This window comes from Parus major, chromosome 23 (assembly GCF_001522545.3).
Source record: "Parus major isolate Abel chromosome 23, Parus_major1.1, whole genome shotgun sequence".
Classification (NCBI taxonomy): domain Eukaryota; kingdom Metazoa; phylum Chordata; class Aves; order Passeriformes; family Paridae; genus Parus; species Parus major.
This window is the reverse complement of record NC_031791.1, coordinates 714,554-739,575: the sequence shown is the minus strand read 5'-3', so window position 1 is coordinate 739,575 and position 25,022 is coordinate 714,554. Positions and strand designations below refer to the sequence as shown.

Here is a 25,022-nt window from a genome sequence, read left to right as displayed (position 1 = left end):
AAGGATGGAATCTGGAACCTTGTTTGGTCTTGGTGCAGTTACAGACAGTCCAGGCAAGGATTCCTGGCATCAGCCTGTGTTTGTAGTCTGGAACCCATTTCCCTTTGTGAGCCATAAACTCCCAGAATGAGGGGTAATTTCATGGGGAAGATGCTCTGGCTCTTAAGAGGCTAAAACACAGATTTGGCCAACAGGGAAAACGGTTTCAGCAGAGACCTAAGCCCTGCCCAGAGCTGTTCCCACCATCACAGCACCGCAGGAGCTGGAAGAGCCAGCACATACACAAGGAGGTACTCACACTTTGAGCATCTCAATGGTGACAGGCAGAGATCTCGTCCTGCCCAGGGTGCCGTTGTCTTCTCCGAAAGCATCGTTCTCAAAGAGCAGTGAGTGAGCCCTGTGGGACCCCTCGGGAGGAGGGGTGACAGGCAGAGGGCTGGCCAGAGCCTGCTGGATACGAATGTGCAGCGGGATTTGGGGCAGGCGAGGCAGCACGTGGGCTTCACCAAACCCTTGCTCTGCCGTCCTCTTCGACACTTCCATGGACCTGAAGTCTTCAGGAGGCGGAGGAGGAGTCTCCTTGGGCAGATCCAGGGAGTGCAGTGGGTCTAGGACAGGGGTGGAGGCGGGCAGGGCCACACGTGCAGGTTCAGGGGGTACATGGGTGGGCAGTGGCGGCGAGGGTGACGGTGGTGGGTAAGCTGAGGTCACGTGCAGTGGAATCGGTGCGGGGCGACTCGCTGTCACTGTCCTGTCACCTGGGGGCTTGGATGTGACAGCCTCTGACATGTTATTAGGCAGGAGGCCTCTCTTCGGGGGGAGAGGAGGGGAAGGCTTGGACAAGGCTGTACCACTGGTCATTACTTGGGAAAGTTCAGCTGAAAATAAAAACCACAAAAGCCACAATGTTTAACGGTATTTTCCAGATAACCTTCACCAATATGGAAAAAGCACAGCAATGCACTCAGAGCCTTGGACTAAGCATTCTCTGGTACTTTTTACTGGAATATCATACCAGAAATAGCCAGGTTGCAAGGCTCTAGTTTGTCCTTCCAGCAGCGAAGGTAAGACTTGGGAAAGCAGCCAAAAACAAGCAGGCTGAGACAGGTTTGTGCATCCTGCTGCTTCAGAAAGAGAGAAATGGCACCAGCCCTTGAAAGACAGCACAGAAGGCCTGCTCAGGAATGCAAATATGTGGGTACTTTATGGCAGTATTTACAGCATAAAAGGAATCCAAGACATCTGGACACCCCAGACTCCCCAACACATTAAAGAACTTCTCAAGAAGTTTTTATTAATTAAAAAAATTAAAGACTCAAAAAGTCAAAGTCTTACTTTTTTGCTCAGAGGCAAAAATCAGCACAGCTGCAGGCATCAATATCCTGTCCTCCCCTACTGGTATTCGTCCATCAGACCCAACCCAAGAACACCCCACTGCCAGCAACTCCCCAGGATGAGGTTCTGCTTTGGTCCCTCTGAACTCTGTTCCTTAAGCCCCATATAAACTCATCTACCACTACAAAGTAACTAGAAAAACTTCCAAAAATACCTAAAGCCTTTAGTCTAAATACTTGCTATTTGATGGAAAAGAGAGGAAGAAATAAAGACATGAAAAATGCCTGCAGTGAGCAGTCACAGGATCCTGAAACCCCACTCTGCTCTTAGGGAAACTGTACAGTAAAGACTTGCTCTTGCTTTAGGAGTTTGCAGCTTTTAACATCCATATATCCATGGCTTCTGGGGCTTGTAGAGGCTTTCCCTAAAGCAGCTGGGACTTGCTGCACATTTCCCCGGAGCGGGTGACAGTGACACATGGATGTCCCCAGAGCAGAGCTGGGGGAATCCGCGGTGCAGACACCACAAGAGGGTGCTGCAAGTGGGAGAGTTTCCCGAGATAAGGCCACATAACTGGAGAGAGGTGGGCACATTTTTGAGATGTTTAGCATTTTTAGACTTTCCCCTTGTAGATTAAAGGCCAGATTGTGCAAAACACAGAGTGCCCTCAGCTCCTGCCCAAGGGACTCCAGTGTCTCCTGAGCACTGCTCCATGCCTGGCAGGACCAGGCTTGAGGCACCTCTGGGTAAGAGCAAAATTTGAAAGGGAACGAGGAGCTGGCAGAAGGAAGCTGCTGCTTGAGACTGCTCAGGGAATGAGCATCTTGGGGACAGACTAAGGGGTGACCTGCACAGTAACACCCTCCCCTGCTTTAGGCTGTAACAGGGGTGCAGGACACCCTGGCAGCCAGAGCAGGCACCAAAGACCCACAGAGAGCTCACAAAGCCAATTCCACTCCTGCTGTTCAGCAACACAGTGACAACAAAAGGCTCACACAGCAACACCAACAGCTCCATCATGTCAGACCAGAGGGCTGTGGAGCCTCCTCTACAGCTGTGTTCATACCCAGGAGACAAAAGAGAACTGCCTGTTCTCCCCTGCATACCCCAGAGGTGCTCCCAGCCCAGCCCATGCTGTTGGGAAGGGGCAGGATGGCTCTGAACACGTTGGATACACTGCTGTTTCCAGGCACATTTTTTGTTCCACAAGTACCTCCTGCAATTAGTGCTGGGGCATTTCAAATGCCACCCTCAGCGTGTGCAAGCAGCTTAAAGAAAACAAGAAAGTATTTGATGGAGTGCTCAAGCATGGTCAGGCTAATCAAGCTGGTCTGGCACATGGGGGTTGTGAATACCATACCAAGGTCACTTGCAAAACCTGCCAGAGCAAGGTGAGACCCAAGCAGAGCAGAGCCGTCCATCCACACTGAAAGCAGTGGCCCAGGCTATTTCAGATGGCAGCTTGTACATCCAGCACTGTCTCTCAAACCACAGCTGGGTAACACCTCCAGTTTCTGTGATAACAGTGCAGACCTGTCAGACTGTTCTTCCCAGTAACCTCCCTCCTGATCTGTGCCAGCCTCTGCTAACCCTGACCAAAGATAAGGTGTCTGTGAAAGAATTGCCTGAAATGCCAAATGCCAGCAGGCCATCACTACATGGAAGTCATCACAACTCTCAGTGTTGGATCTTTAAGATCCCCAAAACTCCCACAGAGAACAGAGATCAAATGAGCTTTAACAAACTCTTGCCCAATCTTCTGCTAAGAAAAGTTACAGAGATAAAAACCATTTAATTCTCTAAATGGGAAGAATCTGTTTAAATTACAGTTGAGCTGATTTACCCATGGGACAAGACTCATATGTCAATAGCCCAGGCACAGACCTTAGAGAAAGTACCTGAGCATAACCAGGGAAGTCTGAATTATCCCTGCCAGCTCCTGGTCTCTGCCCTAAGCAGAAACCACATAGCCTGGCAGTGACAGCCATGCCAGTCATTGTTTAGTGTGACGTGGATTTTGGGGGTTTGTCTGTTGGTTTGTTTTGGTTTTTTTTTCCACCAGCAGCTGAAAGAAGGAATTGTCACTAACCACACTCTCACATAGCAAAACCTCATCCACCATTCCCCAATCCCAGCTGAATCCCAGCCCCCAGTGAAGCATCAACATTCAGACACTGTCATAGAGTTGACAGAGAACAGGCAAGCAGGGATTCCTTCCTGCAGGTAGCTGTTGGGAGCAGACTGGATAGCTCACAGCAGAAGACTCCTGGAGTCTCAGAGCAGTGGCTCCAAAACATCTCAGGGTACAAAGCCCAGCTTATGGGATCACTTACCTATTAGTGAGTTGCTGTTTCTGTTGACAGGTTTGGGAGGAGGGACAGGAGGCTGTTTGGCAGGAGCTGAGCTGGTTGTACTGGTGGGAGCAGTAGTGTTGGCACTGGTGGGAGCTGGGAGCAGAGTCCTGGGGGCTGGGGAAGGGGCAGCTGTGGAATTGACTGTCTTTGCTGCCGTGGGGGCTGTGCTGAAGGGGGCAGTTCTTGCAGCACTGCTGGAAGGTGTTGGATCCCTTGCCTGCACTTCGTTTGCCTCCTGGGAAGTGGAGGGAGGTCTTTTTGGAGGAAGCAGAGGTTGTCTGGGAACATGTGGTTCCTGAGGTGGTTCCAGTTCGGGCCCAGGGTGGCTGCTGGAGGAGCCTGCAAAGGAAGGCAGCTCTGTTTGAGGCATCAGAGGGCCTCCTGAGGGTGGGAAGGATCAGGTGAGAATTCAAAACTGGTTACAGGACAATGTGAAGCCCTGATTTTGCACACATCTGGTTTCTTACCCTGCCTCTTCTTTGGTTCCTCCACTGGAAGAGGCTTTCTAAGGCTGGATGACTTTGTGGCCTCTTCCTCCTGGCTGGGCAGGTTACAGACCCCGGGACCCCCGATGGGGATGGTGTGGCCATTCTTCAGTGCAGGTGGGTTCAGCTTCTCTGGCTCTTCACCATCTGCAAGGGGATAGAAGGAGAGAGAAGTAGAGAAAACACTCAAAAAGCAGGGGAGGGGAGAGGTGGCTGAGCTGACTCAACCACCATGAAGCGACACCAACTTCTTTCTGGCTTCTGAAACAGCTGATCTTCAGTCACCTTCTGCACAGAACAGCACAGCAACCAAACCAGCAGGAGCTAAGAGCCCTTGATTTCATGATCAACAAGTAAATCACACAGCACTGCATGCCATCAAGGGTTTTTCTTCTCCCTGTGCTGCCCTTGCTCCTGTGTTTCAGATTAGTGTGCCCAGTGCTGTGCTGCAGTACAAGGAAGTTGTAACTGGAGTCAAAAATCTCCAGCAGCTTTTGTATCCACCCTCCATCAGGGAGCAGTCACCAATTCCCTGCTGCAATGCAGATTCCAACATGAGCCAAGTAATCTACTGCACATGCAGTAACAGACCTTCATAAAGTCTTCAGATTCCTGCCAAAATTGACTGCTCCCTCATGCTAGGGGTTTGCACGTTTTCCAGATTATACCATCTTCTGCTTCTAAAACCAGAGCAGATGTCTCAAAGAAGAAAATAATTCCACTTCTTAGCCAAGCTTCTGTTACACCTGTACAGTATGGAAGACCTCTGCCTCCTCTGCCCTCTCTAGTTCAAGTTTGGTACCCAAATTCTTCGATCAGTCTCCCAGTTTCAACCTGTGACCCCCCACCCTTCGGTACCCAGTGAACTCTGCAGAGAGGCACTGCTACCCTCGAGTAGGTGTCAATGGCATCACTTCAGCACAGTTGTGTTAAGACTTTCTATTTTGCTTTCAGTGGCTTGCTCTGAAAACCACTTTTCCACCTCCAGTTTTCCACTTTCTTAGAATGAAACTTGCACTAGGCCAAGGCTGTCTCTGCAGGTCTAAGCCAAAGGCCACACTCCCACCCACAGGAGACGGGGGCTGCTATCTCCCCACACCTTCCTGCCTCCTCCCTTGGACCCACATCACACAAATCCCAGCGAGGTGACTGGATGGTGATCTGACAACTTATTTTGGCAGCATGAAAAGGGGATAAGACTTCTTAGAGACAGCAGCATAAACCTTAATAATCCTAGTGGTGACTATGACATCATACCATGAAGCATCTCTTGGAAGGTATGCCCCTAACCCAAATAGCTCAGAATTCTTCCATTTCTGATTCTTCTCCCAACCTGAGCCCCGGGGGCAGCACCTCTCCCACGTGGAACAGCAGGAGATGGTGAGTGACAGTGTGACAGCAGAGGCTGGCAGGACAGCACAAGGCATCTGGAGCAGAACACAGAGAGGGGTAGGATGGGAGGTGGCCACAGCACAGCCCTCCCTGCAGGAAGGTGTCCCAGACAGGCACTGCACTTCCTCCCTGGGTAGGCTGCCTTCCTCCCAGGTGGGAAAACAGACAAGAGAGAGCATTGAAAAGGCTAAGGCAGACAGGAACCATTTCAGCAGAAAATCCTTAAATTTGTCTCCCAAGGGTGAGGTTTGGCTAGAGGAAGATCAGCTACACAGACAGGAGAAGTTCATTTGCAGACTCACCTTGCTCAGGCTCTTCCAACAGAACTCCTCTTTTTACCAGCTCCTCTCTGGGCTTTCGCATAGAAATCTTTCGTTCTAAAACTGATATTAAATTGAAAAAAAACACTCAGGAAACAGGGCAACCTTCAAGTTCAAGAAGATTTTTTTTTTTAAGAGATTCTCCAGAGGAAATTAAAGGGCTTCAAATTTCACTGGTTTTGCATGGATTAAGAGGAGAGAAGAGGAACTGCACGTTCAGACCTGCATTTCACACTGCACTGCTGATCACAGAGCAAAACCTCCCTCCCCACAGCTACATGGGGAGCTTCCCTGAAAGAAAGAAATTAATCTGTCTGAAACTACAGCACCATGGCAAGGTGTTTCTGGAGAGATTGCAGGTGCTAGCCTGTCACCAAAGTCTTATTTTGGTTCTTATTCGTGTCAGGCTTGTGACAGCAAGCCCTTCTCAGATGGATGGAGGAAGGGGCACCCACTGAGCCCCTATTACTTTACCTTCTGAAGTTTCCTTGAATTTGTCACTGCTTTTCTTTTTCCTCCACTTCCAGGGTTTGAAAATCTTGCCAAAGCTTGAGAACTTGCTTTTCCTCTTTGTAGGAGGTGTGGTGTCACCTGACTCCAAAACATCTACCCCCATGCTGGCATCACCTGGGGTGTGATCCACCTCTTCAGCTGCACAGAAAAGAAGAAGAATAAAGAATTACTTCTGTGCTGCAGGTAACAGCTCCCATCTCCCACCCAGCCAGCCCACACTGGGAATGGTGGCACACGTTCACACAAAGAAGGGAACAAGACTCTGTCTGTGGCTCCAGTGAACCCTCACATTAGCTTTGGGAGACACAAGTGGGCTTTTCAACATAAACAGGGAAAAGGGAAACTGGTGAGGGCCTTCCTGATGAGACAAATATTCCAGAATCCCAGAATCGTTAAGGTTGGAAAAGACCTCTGAGGTCATTGAATCCAGACAAAGCCCCACCTTGTCATGAGCCCAGAGCACTGAGTGCCACATCCAGCTGTTCCTTGGACACCTGCAGGGACTGGGACTCCACCACTGCCCTGGACACACTGTGCCAAGGATTGACAGCTCTTTAAATTAATAAATTCCTCTTGATGTTCAACCTGATCCTCCCCAGGCACACTTGAAGCTGTTTCCTCCTGTTCTGTTCCTTGTTCTCTGGGGGCAGAACCTGACCCCCACCTGGCTGCGTCTGCCTGTCACGGAGCTGGAGAGAGTGAGGAGGTTCCCCTTGAGCCTCCTTTTCTACAGGCTGAATCCCCACAGCCCCCTCAGCCACATATTAATTGAATTTTGCAGTGTCACAGCTTTGCTGGTGAACACAAACCACTTCCCTACATTTTCTCATCTTCATTTGGAAGCAAGTGGTGCTGGACACAAGTCATTACATGAACACAAACACCTTCCAGTCCACTGAGCCGAGTTCACAACTGTCCGCACCCCAAAATCACCAGACCCATTCCAGTAGCTGGATGTGCTACATTTTCCCCTCGCTGATTTTCCTTCTATAAATAAGGGCAGCAAAGCTGGCCAAGAGCAACAGCTCCACAGGAAAGCGACACAATACAGGCCTGTGCTCCACCTACTGCACTGGAGTCTCTGGAGAACAGCACAAGAAGGACACAGAGGTGGGAAGGGACATGTAAAAAAACCAAACCAAAACAAAAAAACCCCACCCCAACTAAAAAAAAAACCAAAACCACTTTTGAAGCAGAACCAGAACACAAAACACTAATTTGGGGACTGTTGATCCTGCCTTGCCTGACGTTGCTGTTTTGGGGTATTTGATGGAACACAGAAGAGCTCTTACAATGAGCAGAATCTAGCACTGCCTGCAAAAAAATAAATCAGTGCACACAAGCTAAGTGAAGCCAGCTGGTGCCCACTCCGTGACAGGATTTCCAGGGCCAGAATCCCTCAGCTTCAGCACTAGAGACAGGAGCACTGCAGAGCTCCATGGAAAAAATCCTATGGAGAAGAGAGACATCCCCCAGCCCCATCAGGCTGGAGTGTCCTGCTACAAACTGCACTCAGGTGTCTTCCTTTGGAGCCTCCAAGTCAGACACTGTGGGGCTTGGGAGCACAACACACCTTTTAGTCAACCTCAGACATGTCTGTGTAACGTGCCTGCAGAACAGACAATGCCCCACAGGTAACAGGAAAGTTAACCGAGAATCCCATCTCCTGAGACTAAGAGATCCAGAAAAGAACTTTGGGGGAAAGCTTCACACACAAAGAACTTTGGGGGAAAGCTTCACACAGGACAAAGAGCTAATAATCTATCTTTGTATCCTACAAACCTCCACTGAGGACACAGGCCCTGATGTGAAGAAGCGGATTCCTGTCAGCAGAGGGAAGACAGGACAGAGGAGGAAAAAAAACCCAGCAAAAATGCGTTGTTTGATGCAGCTCTACCTGCAACCCTGCAGCGCTTCCCAGCAGATCCCAGAACGCACGGAGCACCGGTACCACAGCCACGGGCTCTCTCAGGCCACAGGGCTGGGGACAGGCTACCACTGTGCCAGGACAGACAGACCCCCATCTTCCAGTCTGAGCACAAACCGAACGCAAGATCACTGAAACACACGGAAGAGAACAACAACAGAGGGAAACCGGAGAGTGTTTGAGCCACTGTTGTTAGTTGTACTTTTGTTTAAATCAGCCCCATATCAGAAAGTCCCTCACTCTGAACCAGTCAAAAGCTGATGTCAGCCAACATTTGTTTGAAAAAGCAAGATCAGTTCAGCATCTGAGATGCTTTTAAATAAAAAACCAACAACCCTGACTTCATAACAGGAGAGAAATGGGGTAGAAAATAACGTAAAATACGCCATGGCAGCACTGATCTGTGATTTTCTGCAGGGATGGAGGATGGAAGGGGAGGGTGGGGGCTGCAGAAAGGCATTTCATGCTCCCAGAAACCCAAGAGGAATTGTCTGCATGTTTAGAGGCACTTTCTTCAGAGACCAAAGCATTAGCTCTTGAGTTGTACATGCAATTTTAACAAGCAGTATTCATCGTGCTCAACGGAGCATTCCCAAACTTCACCAGGCAGGCACGAGCACTTGCCAAGCACAGGTTGTAGACAGAATTTGAAGCCCAAGTGTCATCAAAGGCATCTCCCTCACCTTTCCAAGGACAGCAATGCTGAAGGCAGCAGTACCAAACTTGCATTATATCCTCCCCTTCCCTAAACTGCTCTGAGGAATGTCACTTATGTGCCTACCACCCAAGATGTCAGAGTGCTGCACTAAGCAAAGTAAGTTATTAAAAGAAAACTCAACCATCAGGTCCAGGGATTAATGAAGAGCCCTCAGCACCCTGGAATGTCTCAATTTCCAGTCAGGAGAACAAGCAGCATTCCCCTGCCACAGTCCCCTCTGAGCAGCCAGGGAGGAGCACAGGACATGGAAGGCTGAAACTGCAGGAGACACACGGTGCCTCCAAAGGAGGAGCAGCTAAGAGCAGAGAGGGTGGGGAGAATCCACATGTGAGTACTCCTGGCAGCACCTCTTCCAGCAGCTCCTGCAGCCCAAGTCCAGCTGTCAAAGCAAATACCTTCCCAGGGTGGAGTTCCACTGCCAGCACTACAGCCACACAGGTGAACACACAGGAGGTTTCACAAGACCTTCACACCAGGAGCAAATCACTTGGTCCTGCCTCTCTTCCTCACTGCTCCCTCAGCTGTGTTACAACTGCTCCTCGGCTCCTGCTGGGACTCAGGTGTTGTCCAGCATGGGAGCACTTTGGTTTTGCTGGTTTATAATCAGTTCCATGCCCAAAAACAGCCAGGCAAGAGGGTGAGACAGGCACAGTAGAACACAAAACTGTCCAAATCATTTCCACCACCCTTCTGCTCTGTGTAGAATAAAACTCGACATGTCACTAAACATTCTGAGACCATCCAGCCCTCTGCTCACACTGAAGCCAGGAAAGCAATTTCTCCCCTGATCCCCACTGGGTTTCCTTCTGTCCTGTTGTGAGATAGCAGGAGAGCCTGTCCTACCCTTCTTTTTCCCATCCCGAATTACCACCGGGAAATAGATATTTAAAGCAGTCTGTTGTGAAGCAATTATGACACTGAGGACTAATGAGCAGGTGGATCAGCAGCTGGAGGTGAGATTTACAGATCTGCATTCAAATAACCTTGTTGTTCAGTGATTGTTCACATTAGATAGCGCTCACACTCCCTCTAAAATGGACCTTCCCTTCCATTCAGAGCCCATTTCCAGCTCAAATCTCCAGGAAATAGTGTAGAGAGGATATCTCTTCCCTGTGAAGGCAGAGAATTCACCTTGCTGAGGCTGTGCCTCCTCCTGCTCTACTCTGCAAGGTACAGGAGGGTCCTTAAGCTGCTTTGCAATGCAAGAGGAAAACCCTTCCTTATCAAATCAAGCACTGGGAAACCTGGAAGGAACCACAGTGCAGTGCTAGGGGAATGAACCAGGGCAAGAGAAAAGGAACCAGACTTCGTGGGAAAGGTGGAAGAATCAGGAATCTCATGCCTTCAGCCGACCTGGCCCAGCAGCAAGGCTGTGTCCAAGAGACCAGCCTCACCCTCACCATGGTGCCAGGCTGGAAACCCCGTTTGAAATACATGGAAAAGGTTAAATGAGGTCACACAGCCCTGGTGGAAGTCAGCAGAGTCCTCATGAGAAGGTCAAGAGATTCCCAGCTGGCAGGTCCCTCCAGTCACTCCATGCCAAAGCAGAGCCTCATTTAACTCCTCTGGAAGTAGCAGTCCATGCTTTGGAAAAGTCACCCTGCAGCTGGGAGAGCCCCACAGGCCCCACCCTGACATGGATGCTGTGCTTAATGTTCCCACAGAGCCCTGCCTGAGTTAAAATCAGGAATAAACACGCACTGAAGCTTCAGCATGCTGCCCGATGCTCCCAGGGTAGGTGGCCCCAACACTTGGAGCTCAATCACAATGTGATGCCCCAGCTGCTTCCCAGCCAGAGCCTCCTGCCATTTCACACCCAAACACTTGAGCTGTTCTGATCTCACTCTATTCAAACAAGCAGGTGAGCTTGAGCTGTTTAAAACAGCAATTTTGTGTTAACCCAAAATGTTTGGACTGAAATAATCTAGGGAAACGTCACAAAATTGGCACAGCCTGAACACACAAGAAGGCAGGAAGCTCCAGCAGTGCCAAGCAGCTTGGGATGCAATTCCCTATTGGTTTGTCTGGCCAGCTGGTCCTTCCAACCCTCCCCTGCAGACATGCTTTTGCTCAAGTCTTGCAGTTAGATTTCATGCAGAAAAAACTCTCTTTTTCCTCTGGATGTTGTGGTGTTGAGTGACTCCTGTCATTTTTTTTTTCCTCCAGAGGAACCAGAATTTCAGTGGAAGGAGCTAGAGACCCACAGCTGGTCTCTCACACCCTCGGCAAGTGGCTGTGGTGATGTGTCACCTGCTCCCAAAGGTCCTGTCAGGCTTGGGGCTGCCATTCCCATTGAACACGGCAAAGCTTTCACTTCCACCACTGCCCTCAGTGGGTCAAACTGGCACAGCCAGGATCCGTGGGGTCAATTAAAAACCTGCACATAACCACACCATGGCCACACACAGGACACCCCAGCTGGCCCTTAAGAACCCCACCCATAAATGTCATGGTTTAATGGTCACACCATGGGCCAGGGAGGAAAAGCCTCCACATGGGCAAGGAGAGTTAATCCCCACCTTCAGGGGTCAAGCCCTTTGGGGAGCCCTTTTGCAGAGCCAAGCGCTGTCAGCCTGGAAAGGGGCACAGCAGGAACTTCAGGGACCAACAGGAATAACTAAAGAGCATTCCTTCCACTAAGGATCATTTCTCATGTGGAAGATACCTGCAGCAGTTACATGGAATAGAGGCACCTCTGCTGCACAGCATTTAAGAATTAAACCCAACCTGGCTCTAGTGCACGGCATTCCAGAATTAATCCTGGTGAGTTTTTAAACTGTTTTAACTTAGGCCATACATCCTCAAAAGTCACCCTGGCTATGGAGAAATTTTGCCTTTAAGCTAAAAATCAGATCCAAAAAAATCTTCAGATCCAAGTCTGAGATCACAACAAAGCAAGGCTGAAGGCTTTGAAGAAATCAAAGGATTGCATCTCAGATGATGACAGTTTGTAATATCTTGAACATACCTGGGACAAAAACTACTGATTTTTAGTGTTCATGAGGAAAATGGCACAAATATGTAGGGTCAGTGAGCCCCAGAACAGGACTGCAGAATGGAGCTGATAGGAGAAGGTTGAGAACAAGCTGTTTTTCTCCTCCAAACGTTTCTGCAGACATCCAATGCCTGGTGAAGCAGTCTAAGAAAAGCCAGGTTATCATCCTCCCTGCACTACCAAGGGCCCTTTGCCCCAGTCCTTTTCTGAGATGTAAGACCTGGTAAATTCTGCATTCATTAACAGACATCCTCATGAGGAAATATCCCTATTTTGATGTGTAAACAGACTTGCACAGTGTCTAAACTGTAAGCTTGGGTCAGATTCCTTCCCTCCACAAACCAGAGCTCACCCAGAACCTGATCCATCTCTCCTTGTAGGAGTTACCACAGGATTTCCACAAATCCCAGGAGCTTCTGTTCATAAGGAGCTTGCTGGGCATTTCTGTCTTTGGGCAAATGAGGCATTTCAGTGCCACGGCAGCCACTCTGCTTAATGCCCTTTATTTCCTTCCCTAAGGAACACACCTCCTGAATTTCTGCTATCCAGCAGGCCCACAGGGTGCATGGGGAAGCTCTGCAGGGAGCACAGTTGTTTGTCACACACCTCAGGTACCTGGAGTAGTGCTGTACCTATGGCTCCAGAGGGACCACCAAGGCACTGCCACAGGCCCTCTTGTTGCCACCACAGCGTGGCTGCACAGGCTGGAGAGCAACGCAACTGCCCCATTTCCCACCCTGCTGTGTCCAGCAGAGCCAAGAATCAGAGTCTACAATCAATGAAGCTTCCATGCAAACAGCAACAACTCAAAAAGCAAAGACTCTTTGAGGGAAATGCTGTTAAATGTATCCAAAAAGTACTCTGAATAAATGTTTCTAAGCTTCCCTGAAACAGCTTTAAAAACTTGGCGTGTGTTTTCCTGAATCATCCAGGGAGGACCTGAATCCCAATCTTAAAGGAATAAAAGGTTGTGGTCACAAAACAGCCTCAAACAGTCCCACATCCCTCAGCTCCCCTGTGTTTTGTACGTTTCTAATCACCATAATCTTCACAGGACTCTCCTTAACAGCATCCTGCCACAGTTAATGCAAGAACCATCTCTTCAAGTTCCAAGATTTAATCAGTAGGAACTGTGAGAGCTGTACCATGAAAAAATACTTCAGAGAGAAAATGAGCAGTTGAGGAAACACCAGGTCTGCTGGCCCCAGTCTCCAGAAAGCACTATATCATTACACCAAGCCCACTTCTCTGGAAATTACCACTGTTCTGGTGTCTGATGAGAGAAAGAGCCCAAGACCGACCAGGTTGTCTTCTAACAGTGAATAAATCCAAGCAGAAGATGCTGTTAATCTCCACAGTACAAAGACAATTGAAGTTTTACTTTTCCCTTCCACTCTCAAGAACTTTAGCAGTTCTTGAACAACACTAGCTGGAGTGAACTGGTGGTGGGGGACAGAATCACTGGTTTCATCTGAGCCCTAGAAATGCCTGACAGGATCAAAGTTATAGAAGTGAAAAATAATGAAAATAATAGTCTGTATCTTGAGGGGGCTCTTTGTCTGCCAATGTCAAATTCTCCTCTAAAAATCAGGAAATTCCACTTCACAGATGAGGGTGAACAACTGAGCCCAGCCAGCTAACAGCAAGTGTGGATGAGAGAAAGGCAACAGCGGGATGTGCAAAGTCTCCTCACATCCACAGCCCTCCCAGCCCTAGTGCTGGGAACAGCACCCACGGCAGACCTGGAGTAACACTGACCCACACACAGTGCTCGGGAAGCGGGGCTGCTCCTGGGGCTTAACAGAGCTGTGTTTTCTCCAGCCTGTTACTGAGATACCTCACAGTGGAGAGGGAAAACAAGCAGGGAGATTATTGCCAAGCCCTTCTTGCCCCAAAACTGCCATAGCTGCCCCAGAAGCTGGGTGACATCAATTCCTGGTGGCTTTGGTCCAGGCTCACTCTGAGGGCTGACTCCTGCCCCACACAGGTGAACTTTCCCACAGCCCAAGTGCTTTGCAAAGGGAGCATCCCCGAATCCACGCCAGCCAGAGCCTGTCCCTTAAAGCCGGCCAGCCTGGAGCCCGTCTCACGATCAGAGAACATGCTGCACAGTGACTGCACGTGAAGAGAAGGTCAGGAAATGGAGTTTCTTCTCTGTTTCTCTCGCAGCTGGGCGCAGGTTACACAAGTTCCACATTCCACTCCTCCCAGCTGCTCCGTCTCACCTGCAGCGCTGCCCGGCCTCCCCTGCCCTCCAATACTCACCACAAGCACCTGGCTTGACCGGGCTGGAGAAGTGCGGCTGCCCCATGAGATTCTGTCCAGAGCAGCTCTCCGGGAGGAGGTGGGAGGGGAAGAGAGGAGAAGTCTGCGCTGAGAACACCTCAAGCCTTGGGAAGAATAAATCCACACTGGGACGAGGGCAGAGCCGGCGGGCTCTCAGGCCGATGGAGCAGCAGCGGTGCCGCTCTCCCCGGCCCCCATGGCTGGGCACCGAGCCCCACAGAGCCGGGGCCGTGGCAGCTCCCCGCACGCAGGAATGCCTGTCATTCCACAGCCGAGCTCAGGAAGGGGAGGAGACAGCCGAGATCCAGCCACTGAGCTGCACAATCCAAATTATCAACACCCCTCGCTCCTTCCTCGCACCCAGTTCAGCCAGAGCACAGCAAAGCCGAGAGCGAGGAGAGCAGAGTGCTCTTCTCAGGGATGGCTTGGAGAATCCACACACGGGATTTCAGCTCCCCGAACGGGACCGAGGAATTTACAGCCTACCTGTGCCAGCTGAACACAAACGCAGGCAGTCAGGGATGAGCCAGCCGCTCTCTAAGTGCTGTGGCAGCTGCATTACCCCCGAGCAAAGGGAATTTCAAACACAGCCTGAGCTGATATGCATCTAGCCAAATATATAATAAAAATACAATTTCATGCAATTCCCCTCTCCACTAAAGTTACCAGGAAGCGTGTCTTCTCACGTAATTTAAATTTAACAATGGAAAATTTAAATTTAACAAGGAAAGTAAAAGTTTAGTTTCTATTCAAGTGTCACAGCTTGATGGTTAAGGTAACAAACATCCCCCTCAGCCATCTGCCTCACAAGAAAAGCTCTCCAAAGTTTAAATATGTCCATTTGGACTCCTTAATTTATCATTAAAATTTGGGTTAGGACTTCTGTGAACCTCCGGCTCGTTTTCCCTGTACACCCTACAACAGAGGAGAAGGAAAATCTTTAAGCATCCAGAAGCTTAACCTTAGTTGAGGGAAAAAGGAAAGCAGTTTTCAAAAAAATACAGGAATTTGCTGCAGCATAAAAGGGATTAAAATCAGGAACCTGACCCCATGTGACACATCTAGGTTAGCTTTTCTCCAGTGCAGGAGAAGTTTTAAACAACAGGATTTGCTGCAGCGCTCAGCGTCCCTGTCCTTGTCGGGCCAGCCAGAGGAGGACTCCAGTATGAGTGGATACTCCCCAGGCAGCAATGCCTACAGGAAAATCTTCTTTTCTGGGAAACAACCAGACCCAAGATTGTCGATTTAGGCTGGTGCAGCTGGGAACAATCGATGCTGCACACTGCCCAGAGCAAATGCCGTGGGATTGCTGCTCCCAGCCACATGGATGGGGGGAAGCAGTGCTACAAAAACATCCCCCAAAACAGGGCAAGGGGTAGCTCAGCTCCACCTCTGAGAGGAAAGGTGCAAATTCTGCCCCAGAAAACAGAATGCCAAAACATATTCCTGCCTCAACTGCAGCCTGAGGTCAGAGATGAGAGCAGCTCCTAAGAAACCATCTGCGTTCAGAGGGCTTTGTTTCACCACTGGGGATAAATACGGGACAAAGCAACCTGCCCTAGTCCCCCTGGGCATCCAGCATAAAGGAAAACCCACATTTCAAGCAAGGAAGTGTAATAAATGGCAAAAATGCCCATAATAATGAGAAAGGCAATCTGACTTTGCTGCACAGCAACCAGAAGAAACCAGAGCAACTGTTTCACTCCTCAGGGACAGGTGACAACTTTTTTGAGATGAAAAACTTGGAATAGCAAAGAGCTTTCTAAAGGAGAGCAAAATGGGAAACAGCTGATTGCCCCTTCACATTTCCTTTTTAAAATATACTAACGAAGAACCGCCAGTTACATGTAATTTTTCTGTGATTTAAGGAGAGGCAGATGTCTGAAATAAAAAAAGACAGGCAGTAAACACTCAAACATGGGGTACATGGCCTTCTTCCGAAGTTTCATTTCCTCTCCATCCAGCCCAGCATCCCATTAAACCCCTGGCATTTCCATGTTAATAATATGTTTATATACATTGTAAAAGAAACTCTTCTGGATTGTTTCCCTTTAAAATCTAATGAAAGCCATAATGAGCCCAATATTAGCTCGTCCAATAAAGCCAGTGTTGTTCACATTTCAGTTCACAGCGACGTGAAATGCTACATTCACCCGTGGTGACTCAAACATTTGTGTTCCATGATTCAGCCACAAGAACATTAAAAAGGACTCTGGCATTATCCCATCCCTGCCGGTGGAGCTATTTAAAACCAGCGATACTGGGCGTTTTCCTTCCGAGCTCATCACCAGAGAGTCAGCAGGAGCTCCAGGGCCTCTGAGGCTGCTCCACTGCGGGAGATGCACCTTCGAAATCCTCAGGCAGGGACCTCCTCACCAGGAGGGCAGCAGGGAGGGGAAAAAGCGGCAGCACCACAACTCTGGATGTGTTTCATCGAATCATGGAATGGTTTGGGCTGGAAGGGACCTTAAAGTCTATCTCATTCCACCCCCTGCCATGGGCAGGGACACCTTCCACCCTTCCACTCGAGCAGTTTACTCCAAGCCCTGTCTAACCTGGCCTGCTGGAACACTTCCAGGGAGAGGCAGTCACGGCCTCTCTGGGAAATCCATTCCACCCCCTCACCACTCTCACAGGGAAGCAGTTCTCCCCCGTATCCCATCCAACTCTACTCTCTGTCAGTTTGAAGCCACTGTCCCTTGTCCTGTCACTCCAGGCCCTTGTAAATGGTCTCTGTCCACCTTTGCTTCAGGTACTGAAAGGCCACAATTGGGTCATCCCAGAGCTCCTCTCCTTCTCTCTGAACAAGCTCAGCTCCCTCAGCCTTTCCTCACAGGAGAGGTGTTCCAGCCATCTCATCAGCTTGGTTTCACCACAGTGTGTGTTTCCAGCTTTGGAAGAACAAGAACATGAGAAAAATCTTCTATGCACACATAACAGCTCTGGCTGCCTGGAGAGATGAGCCTTTCTGGGCTTGGACACTGAGCGTGCTGGAGGAGCCACTACCGAGGGCAGCAGAGCAGGGGGGACAGCAGCAGACGCCAAGGAGTCACCCTGAAAAAATGAACACAATGTGACGCTCTTCCTTTCTCCTCACATGGAATGAAAAGCTGGCCTGGAAGTGGAAAATGGGTTATTCATAAGGCAGCTGGCATCACATTGTTTGGGTCCTGCAGACTTTGATGGTTCAGATGAGACAAATGGGAACTAACTGCTCCTACCCCACATGACTTCCTTCACACTTCCTTTCCAAGAGGGAAACTCCTATTTCCCAGAGCACTCCAGTCCCCCCCAGTGAGGCAGCACAGTGCTCCACCTCAGACAGCGAAGGGCAGCGGGTCCAGCACGCAGGGACTTGATGCCACCACCCATGTGCTGGTGTCAGGGAAGGTGAGCATGCCCTGTCCCACAGCAGTCCAGATGTTGACCATGAGGGAGCACAGCCAGAGGAAGAGGCTGCTGTGCCAAGGAGCTGACTGACAGCACTTCCAGCCCCACCTTTGGGAAGGTGAGGCCATGCTCCTGGAAAGCCCTGTGGCCACAGCAGGTGGCTGGAACACAAGGAATCACTTCATTGTCACAGGGAATGGGCTTAAAAAATTGTAAATTAAACTGGGCTTTGGGCCCAGAGAAGTTTAAGGCAAAAATATCCCCCAGCCTTGTTTACCAGGGGAAATACAACTTCCATTGGAAGCAAGTTTTAGCCAGAACTAGAAAAGTCTCACCATCCATACCTCCTCACCACTCCCTGCAATTACAAAACAGGCCAAGTATTTTCTTGTTTACTAGTGAGGGAATGCTGAGGAATGTCATCTTGACAAAATTAAAGATTCAGTCACATCTTGGCTAACTTGACTAACCCTAATTTGATCACTATGTTGATTCATGGCTTTGCCATCTCGAGGCAAGGGAAACTCCAAAGCTGATGAACGACTTTTTGGAGCACCTTGAAGCAGCATTAAAAGAAAGTCTGGTCAGAAGCCAAAGGAAGCACACATATAGGATACATTCCAGCAAAGCATCAGGCATTAGAAAAGCATCAGCATGTTCCCAACAGGGAAGCATTAAGAGGCAGGATACCCATCTGCCACTTCCAGCTACATTATTAGGAACACATTAAGCAAAAACATGGAGGAGAAAATTACATTAATTACTGCATTGTTTAGAGAAGAAACAGGAATGGCATTTAGCTTAACTCTTGTTTAACCCTCTCCTGTAGCAAAAACTCAAGATACTCAGAGAAAAATGTATAAACTGACATCACCTGAGGCTTGCCACTTCAAAACACAGGGATGAAAAAGTCAAAATATATTTCCCCCCTTCCAAAGCACTGTCCAGCACCAGCTTTTAGGGCTGGCCCAGCACAGCACACAGTGCTCTTCCCAGGGAAGTGGCTGCTGCACAGTTACATCCATCACAAACCGCTTTACAGGACAAACATAACTCGTAAGACTTTACAGCTTTGTGCAGACATTATCCAACATAAACAAGTCCTCCAGCAGAGTAAGTACATCTATGCCACTTATAAAACCAATGGGACAAACTCGTAAGCATAACACTGGAAACTGCAAGCTAACAGCAAGAATATCAGTAAACATGAAACCTCTAAATTCAGATTAAATTGCAATTAAACCTACATTTAACTCTAAATTAGTCTTCAGTGTATAGGTCAAGGTCCACAGAATCATGATCCCAAATTTCTCTTCCTACCTCTAATCCTTCAAGATGTCAAACTTCAGCTGCAAGCCTCTCTGCCCACAAAGTAACTGAAAAAGGCAGCAAGATTTCTCTGTAGAAGTTGTTTCCTCTTTTAAGCCTTTCACAAAAGTCTCAGTAAATGCATTTGCTCTTCATACCCAAAGCTGAAACTGCAGCAAAAACACCTTTGCTCTGCCAACCCAATAGGCTTACAGCAGCTGCACTGCACCAATAATCCAAATTATCCTTCAACACCTCCAGCTCTCTAGTCTGAAGTAACATTTTTTTCCACATTAGTGCACAAGACAGGCAGTGCCAGGGTGTCCTACCACCCCTCACTTGCCTGGCTCTGCTCAGGGAGACTTACAAAAGCGCCTTGGTTTAGTTTTTGGGGAACACCCAATTTCCCCACCGCACCTGCTCTGCTTTAATTATTGACTAGGCCAGGAACTCCTGATTAAAATGCAAGGCAAGTCTGGCACACAACCTCAGCTTCTGATCATCTCCTGCAGATACAGTTGGAAGAGAAACCCAAATTCCCTGCCACAATTCAGGAATTAAAAGAAAGGGTGGATCAGTTTCAGTTGGGGCACTTAAATTTAGCAAAGAAAATACTTTTTGTGCCCTTGCAACCGAAAGGTCTCATAAAATTTGAAATTTTAAACCACAGCTTTAGGTTCACACACAGAGAGAAGGTTTAAAAGCTTCCTCTCAATTGTACTGTGTTTTTATAAGCCATTTCTGCCAGAGTAAATCTAACAGGTAATTACAGGTCTGACCTCCTTCTATTGCACAAATATGCCTTTGGAAACGATGTGGATAAATATTTGCCCAATACAAGAAGACAACTCCAAGAGGAACCATTCCAGTTTATCAACTCTGTGATTCATGTTGATACAAGCTTTATTCTCTATTTAAAGAACAAGATAACGCTTGTGAAGAGCATCTGCCCAAATCAGGTTTCATAAATCTACCATGGGCCACCCTAAACAGTGGCATGGCCAGACCTCAGGTCACACCCAGACAAGAGCCATCAGCACGACACAGAGTGAACCTCAACTCCAAATACTGACCCTTGCTCAACCACCAAGGCATCCCTGAGCAGCAGCAAGGCTGAAGATGGGAACATGATGAGAACAAGATTGCTGCTAATGTGAATAAAGCAATGCTGGGGTTGTGCTGTGTAACATCCCGTTCTTCCCCTTTGGAACTGGGGAGAGAATTATGGAAGCCCAAAGGAGCTGAAAACAAAATAAGAGGACTCCACCTTGTCCCCTTAGGGTTATCCTGAAATCCCAACCCCAGATGCTCCTGGTTTTTGCCAGTACCAAGAGAACTTGGGAAAACAAGGTGGTGGCAGCCACAGGCACCAAGAGCCAGCCAGGAAGACAAGAATCAGACAGGATGACTGTGTCCCAAACCATACAGACCTTGGGTCCCCCAAACCAAACGCTGTTTACGCATCACACTGACTCACACAGTGCAGGGACAATGCCATGGAAATTGTTTACAGTGTCAAGGTCGTTTCATATAATTAAAGGAAACGTCAAGAGATGAGATAACACCAACAGTTCTGAAGGTACAGCTAATCCTAACCTTGTAGAAAGCTATTTCTCCCTGAGCTGGTCCCCCTCTTGCAGAAACAACCCTTCACACATTCCCAGATTCCTCATTTCACCTCATTCCCTTCATCCTGTGTGTGCAGAGCACCAGCAGTAGCCTGATTTAGGAGGAAGCAGCACCACACCAAAACAGCAGCTGAAGATCGTTTGCAAGACTCAAATAATGCTCCCCTCTCCCCTGTCTTGGCAGGGCTGGACGTGGGGCTGCTGTCAGAGCACTGCCCCAGGCACTGCTGCCAGCAGGAAATGGGGTTCAGTTCACAGAATCACAGGAGAGTTGGGGCTGGAAGGGACCTCTGGAGATGTCCCAGCCCAGCTGCCTGCCCAGGCAGGGTCACCTGGAGCAGGTGGCACAGGAACATGTCCAGGTGGGTTTGGCACAGATCCAGAGAGGGACACTCCAGCCTCTCCCTGGGCAGCTGTTCCAGGGCTCTGCCACCCTCAGGGAAAGAAGTTTTTCCTCATGTTGAGGTGGAACTTGTGTTTTAGTTTATGGCCATGGCTCCTTGTCCTGTCCCCGGGCACCACTCTGATACTCCTCAGAAATACTTCATGGACTCACAGAATGTTAAGGGGTTGGAATGGACCTCAGAGATCATCTAGTCCCAATCCCCCTGCCCTGGGCAGGAACACCTCCCACTGTCCCAGGTTGTTCATTGATAGGATCCCCTCTCAGCCTTCTCTTCTCCAGACTAACCAGGCTCAGCTCCTGCAGTCTCTGCTCACCAGAGAGATGCTCCAGGCCACGTACCTCTGTGGCCCTCCCCAGCAGCTTCTTGTCCTTCTTACACTGTGAAGACCAGAACCAAATAGAATGAATTAAAGCAGGGCAGCAAGAGCTGTGAGCACAGCCCAGCACAGCCACCATCACCATCAAGGAGGGGCTCAAACAGCAGCTCAAACCCTCCTGTTGGAACGGCCCAGAGCTCAGCAAGAATGAGCTCCTCAAATATTTACTCGCCCTCCTAGAAAAATTCTGCAGAATTATATGGCAGGACTATTTCAAGTATGTCAGCTAGCAAGCTCCCAGCCAGCCTAACGGGAGCTGCAGTCCCACCTTCACTCAGATCCGGATAACCACACACCAGAAGGATGGACGGAGGAGAATTCACCCCTTTCCTGCCCAGGGCAGTCTTTGAGGACCTCACACCTGAGTTAAACACCTTGAGATACAGGCTGGGAACAAAGAACGATGTGATGGCAGAGATCAGGCAGCCAAAGAGCTCCACTCTACATCCCAGGGCTCTGTGAGGCACTTCCTAATGCTCAAAAACAGAACGCTGCTGACTAGGGAGAAAGATCTTACAGGAATCAGTAAAAACTCCCCACTGTGGTATCCACCAAAATCTACCTCCTCAAAATCCAGAGTATGTCAGACTGAGCAGCACCAAAACTCAAGTTCAAAGGTTTTCAGCTTGCAGGAATAATGAGCAAGATACACAAGAAATTCAAAGATAAGTCACTGAGAAAATCAGTGGAAAACATCTCAATTAACTAATTTATCAAAGGTCTGTGCCTCCTCCATATTCCAGGAATGAAAAGTGGCTCCAATACGCAGAAGAATATGCTTCCAGATTTATAGCAAGGATACCTTAGAGCAAGTGTGTGGCATGCAAAAATTATGGTGTATAAACACAAATATTAAACTGTTTCTCTGTGCACTTTGGGCTTGAAAACAACCCAAAGGTTCATTTCCTTTGAAATCAGGATTTTTTTCTTGTGCTGAATTCCCATGTCAAAAAGGTTGTAGAAAGTGCTGACTCCTTTGCTGTGAGAATTATCCCCTGAGGTCCCTAGAATTCCAGGCTGGTGCTATGCCATCTAAACCTGTCACCTTATCAACGGCAGGGCTGGCTGGCCTCTGGGCACTTAAACTGGTCCAAAATCCCAGGTGGCCCCTCAGCTACACCAGCCCCCACATCCTCTGGGTGTCTTCTTTGAGACAGCCCACATACTTTGTCATTAGCAACCCTGAAGCCTGTTTCTGCAGTAAATGAGCTCCTTGGATCTTCCAAAACAATTCTCACCTTCCTCAAGGAAACAGAAAAGAATAAAAATAAAACCTCACCAAAAACCCTGCAGTTTTTAACAAGATCAGCCCTTAAAAAAAAAAGAGAGAGAATCAAAGCTTGGAAGCTAAAAGCTGACTGATCCTTTAACAACAGAACTTTCCTGTATTTATGGAAATTTCTGGTTTGGCACAAAAACATCTGCTCATTTAGTGGGTGTTATAAGTATCACTTCTGTACTCCAAGAGGCCTGGTTTAGTGGTAAATTAGCAGAGAAACACATTTTCCATGAGTTTGAAACCCAAATTCTAGTTCTCACTGGGATGCAGGGCTTCACCTCTCCATTGTACGTGGTCATCTCGAGTCACTGTGTTTTGTGCTGCTGAAACCACTGCTGCAGCTTGGGCTGGCACCAACACTGCTCCAGTTCAAACCCTGCATGGAACTCAGGCCAGGACAGCCTGGAGAGCTGTGCCCAACAGGAAAATAACCCCTGTAATGACCACAGCCAATGACTGAACATGCACTATGGCTCTTCCATCCTCCTTACAGGATCATTTTAATTCCTGGGTTTTTCTGACAATGGTTACCTTGCAATTCATCCAACTGCTTAAAACCAAGCTTGAGATAATCCCTTTTAAGCACCCCACCAACTACTTGTGTTTAGAACAATCACCACAAGCTACCATGGATGCAAAATATGATTTTCCAGCCAGAAGTAATTATTCTCTGCAAGTATGACAGCCCAAAATAGTCTCCATCACAGAATGGCATCATCTCTCTCAATGGCAGATCCTCAATGCCAGGAAAGTGTGACACAGGGAAGTCTCCTTGTAAACTTGTCCTTATTCATCTGTTCTTTTCCTCAACATTTAGGGATGGGGTTTATTTAAGGCATCCTTGCTATAGAGGAGTGAATGGCTTCAGGAAGCAACAGCACCAAATTCATTTTAAAAAAAAGTAACCCATACTGCTGCAACACACTGCCCCAGACACCACCTCTAGGAAGGCTGATCAATAATTTACCCTGAAAAGGAACATAAGAAAAAGCCCTGAACAGAGCAAGGGTGCCAGACCGATTCACATAATCCCATTAGAGTTATCCAGAGCACTCAGTTTGCTCAGTATCTGAGAGATAACAGGATTAACTTCATGTTCAACATCATTTCAACCTAATAATTGCAGAATCACTCCTACAGCCGTAATGTCATTGATTCAGCAGAGGATTCCCATCATCCCACCACAGTCCCAGCCTTAAAAGCCCCTTCATTAGCATCAGCATCTCAAGTTAATTACTTGGAGAGATTTTCTTTTCCTCTCCCAAAGCAAAATGTAACTTAACCCCTGCAACCGACGATGCTTGGGCTGAACAAAGCCCTGCCTTCCCTGCAGGAAGGGATCCTGTTTACTTTACTAATCACCAACTCAGTTTCCAAGATTTAATGTTAAGACCAAAGAGCTGGAGGTGGGGGAAGGGCAGGTTTTTCATCATTGTGGTTGAATTTCAACAAAAAAACAGGACAAAGGCTGGTTACAGTCCTCTCAAAGATCAAGGTTCAGCCCCAGATCCCTGCCTAACTCTGCCTTTCTGGGGAGAGGGGGTTGATCTGCTCTCTAGGAGCACAGCTACAGCCAGCTGGGATCACCACGGAGCCTCCAGGGGAGATTTTCCTTGCCAAGCCATTACTTAGCTCAGCTTGCCTTGGAAACGAGTCCCTCAGTGCAGTGGGGCTGGGAAGGAAAGGGAAAGGGCACAAAGCAAACACAGAGCTGCTTCCACCCATGTGGGGGAACAGAGCACGGGAACCAGGACGGATTTTTATAGGGGACTTTTTCATGGAGTGCAGAACACTATGAAATTCTACCTTTCAAGTGCAGTGGGAGGCTGTGCTATAGCAATTATGCCAGTGTTGTTATGCTGGCACTGAGCCTGAGGTGGTGCCCAATCGGATCCCACTGCACTGCCTAAGAAAGCCAATGTCCACAGCCTTGGACCATCACGATTTGTCTTTTACCCCCCAAGAAAAGGGAGGGACGAGAGGGGGAAATATCTCCTACAGAAATGCAATTCACAAAATCCTAGAATGGTTTGAGTTGAAAGGGACCTTCAAACTCATCTCATTCCACTCCCTGACACTGCCCACTATCCCAGGTTGCTCCAAGCCCCATCCAACCTGGCCTTGGCCACTGCCAGGGATGGGGCAGCCACAGCTGCTCTGGGCAAGCGGTGCCAGAGCATCACCACCCTCACAGGGAAGGATTCCTTCCCAACATCCCAACATCCCTGCCCTCTGGCAGCGGGAAGCCATTGCCCGTGTGCTGTGCCCGTGTCCCCCCGTGTGTCCCTCGGTCCCGTGTCCCTCCGTGT

General features: G+C 48.7%; 1 protein-coding gene across 3 annotated transcripts in view; it reads right to left on the bottom strand.

Moving 5' to 3' along the window:
* The window catches only part of PHACTR4 (phosphatase and actin regulator 4), a 59,261-nt gene that overhangs the window by 6,525 nt on the left and 27,714 nt on the right, over nt 1-25,022 (bottom strand). For 2 of the 3 annotated variants that reach the window (XM_015649303.3, XM_015649301.3), the window contains exons 3-7: nt 6,361-6,537; nt 5,869-5,949; nt 4,157-4,321; nt 3,669-4,028; nt 299-878 (exon numbers count right to left, since the gene is read on the bottom strand). In XM_015649303.3, the coding sequence (XP_015504789.1) occupies nt 299-878; nt 3,669-4,028; nt 4,157-4,321; nt 5,869-5,949; nt 6,361-6,537 (1,363 nt within the window). Of the gene's footprint in view, nt 1-298; nt 879-3,668; nt 4,029-4,156; nt 4,322-5,868; nt 5,950-6,360; nt 6,538-14,304; nt 14,584-25,022 lie in introns of those variants that run through there. The other variant, XM_015649304.2, reaches the window with a different exon arrangement.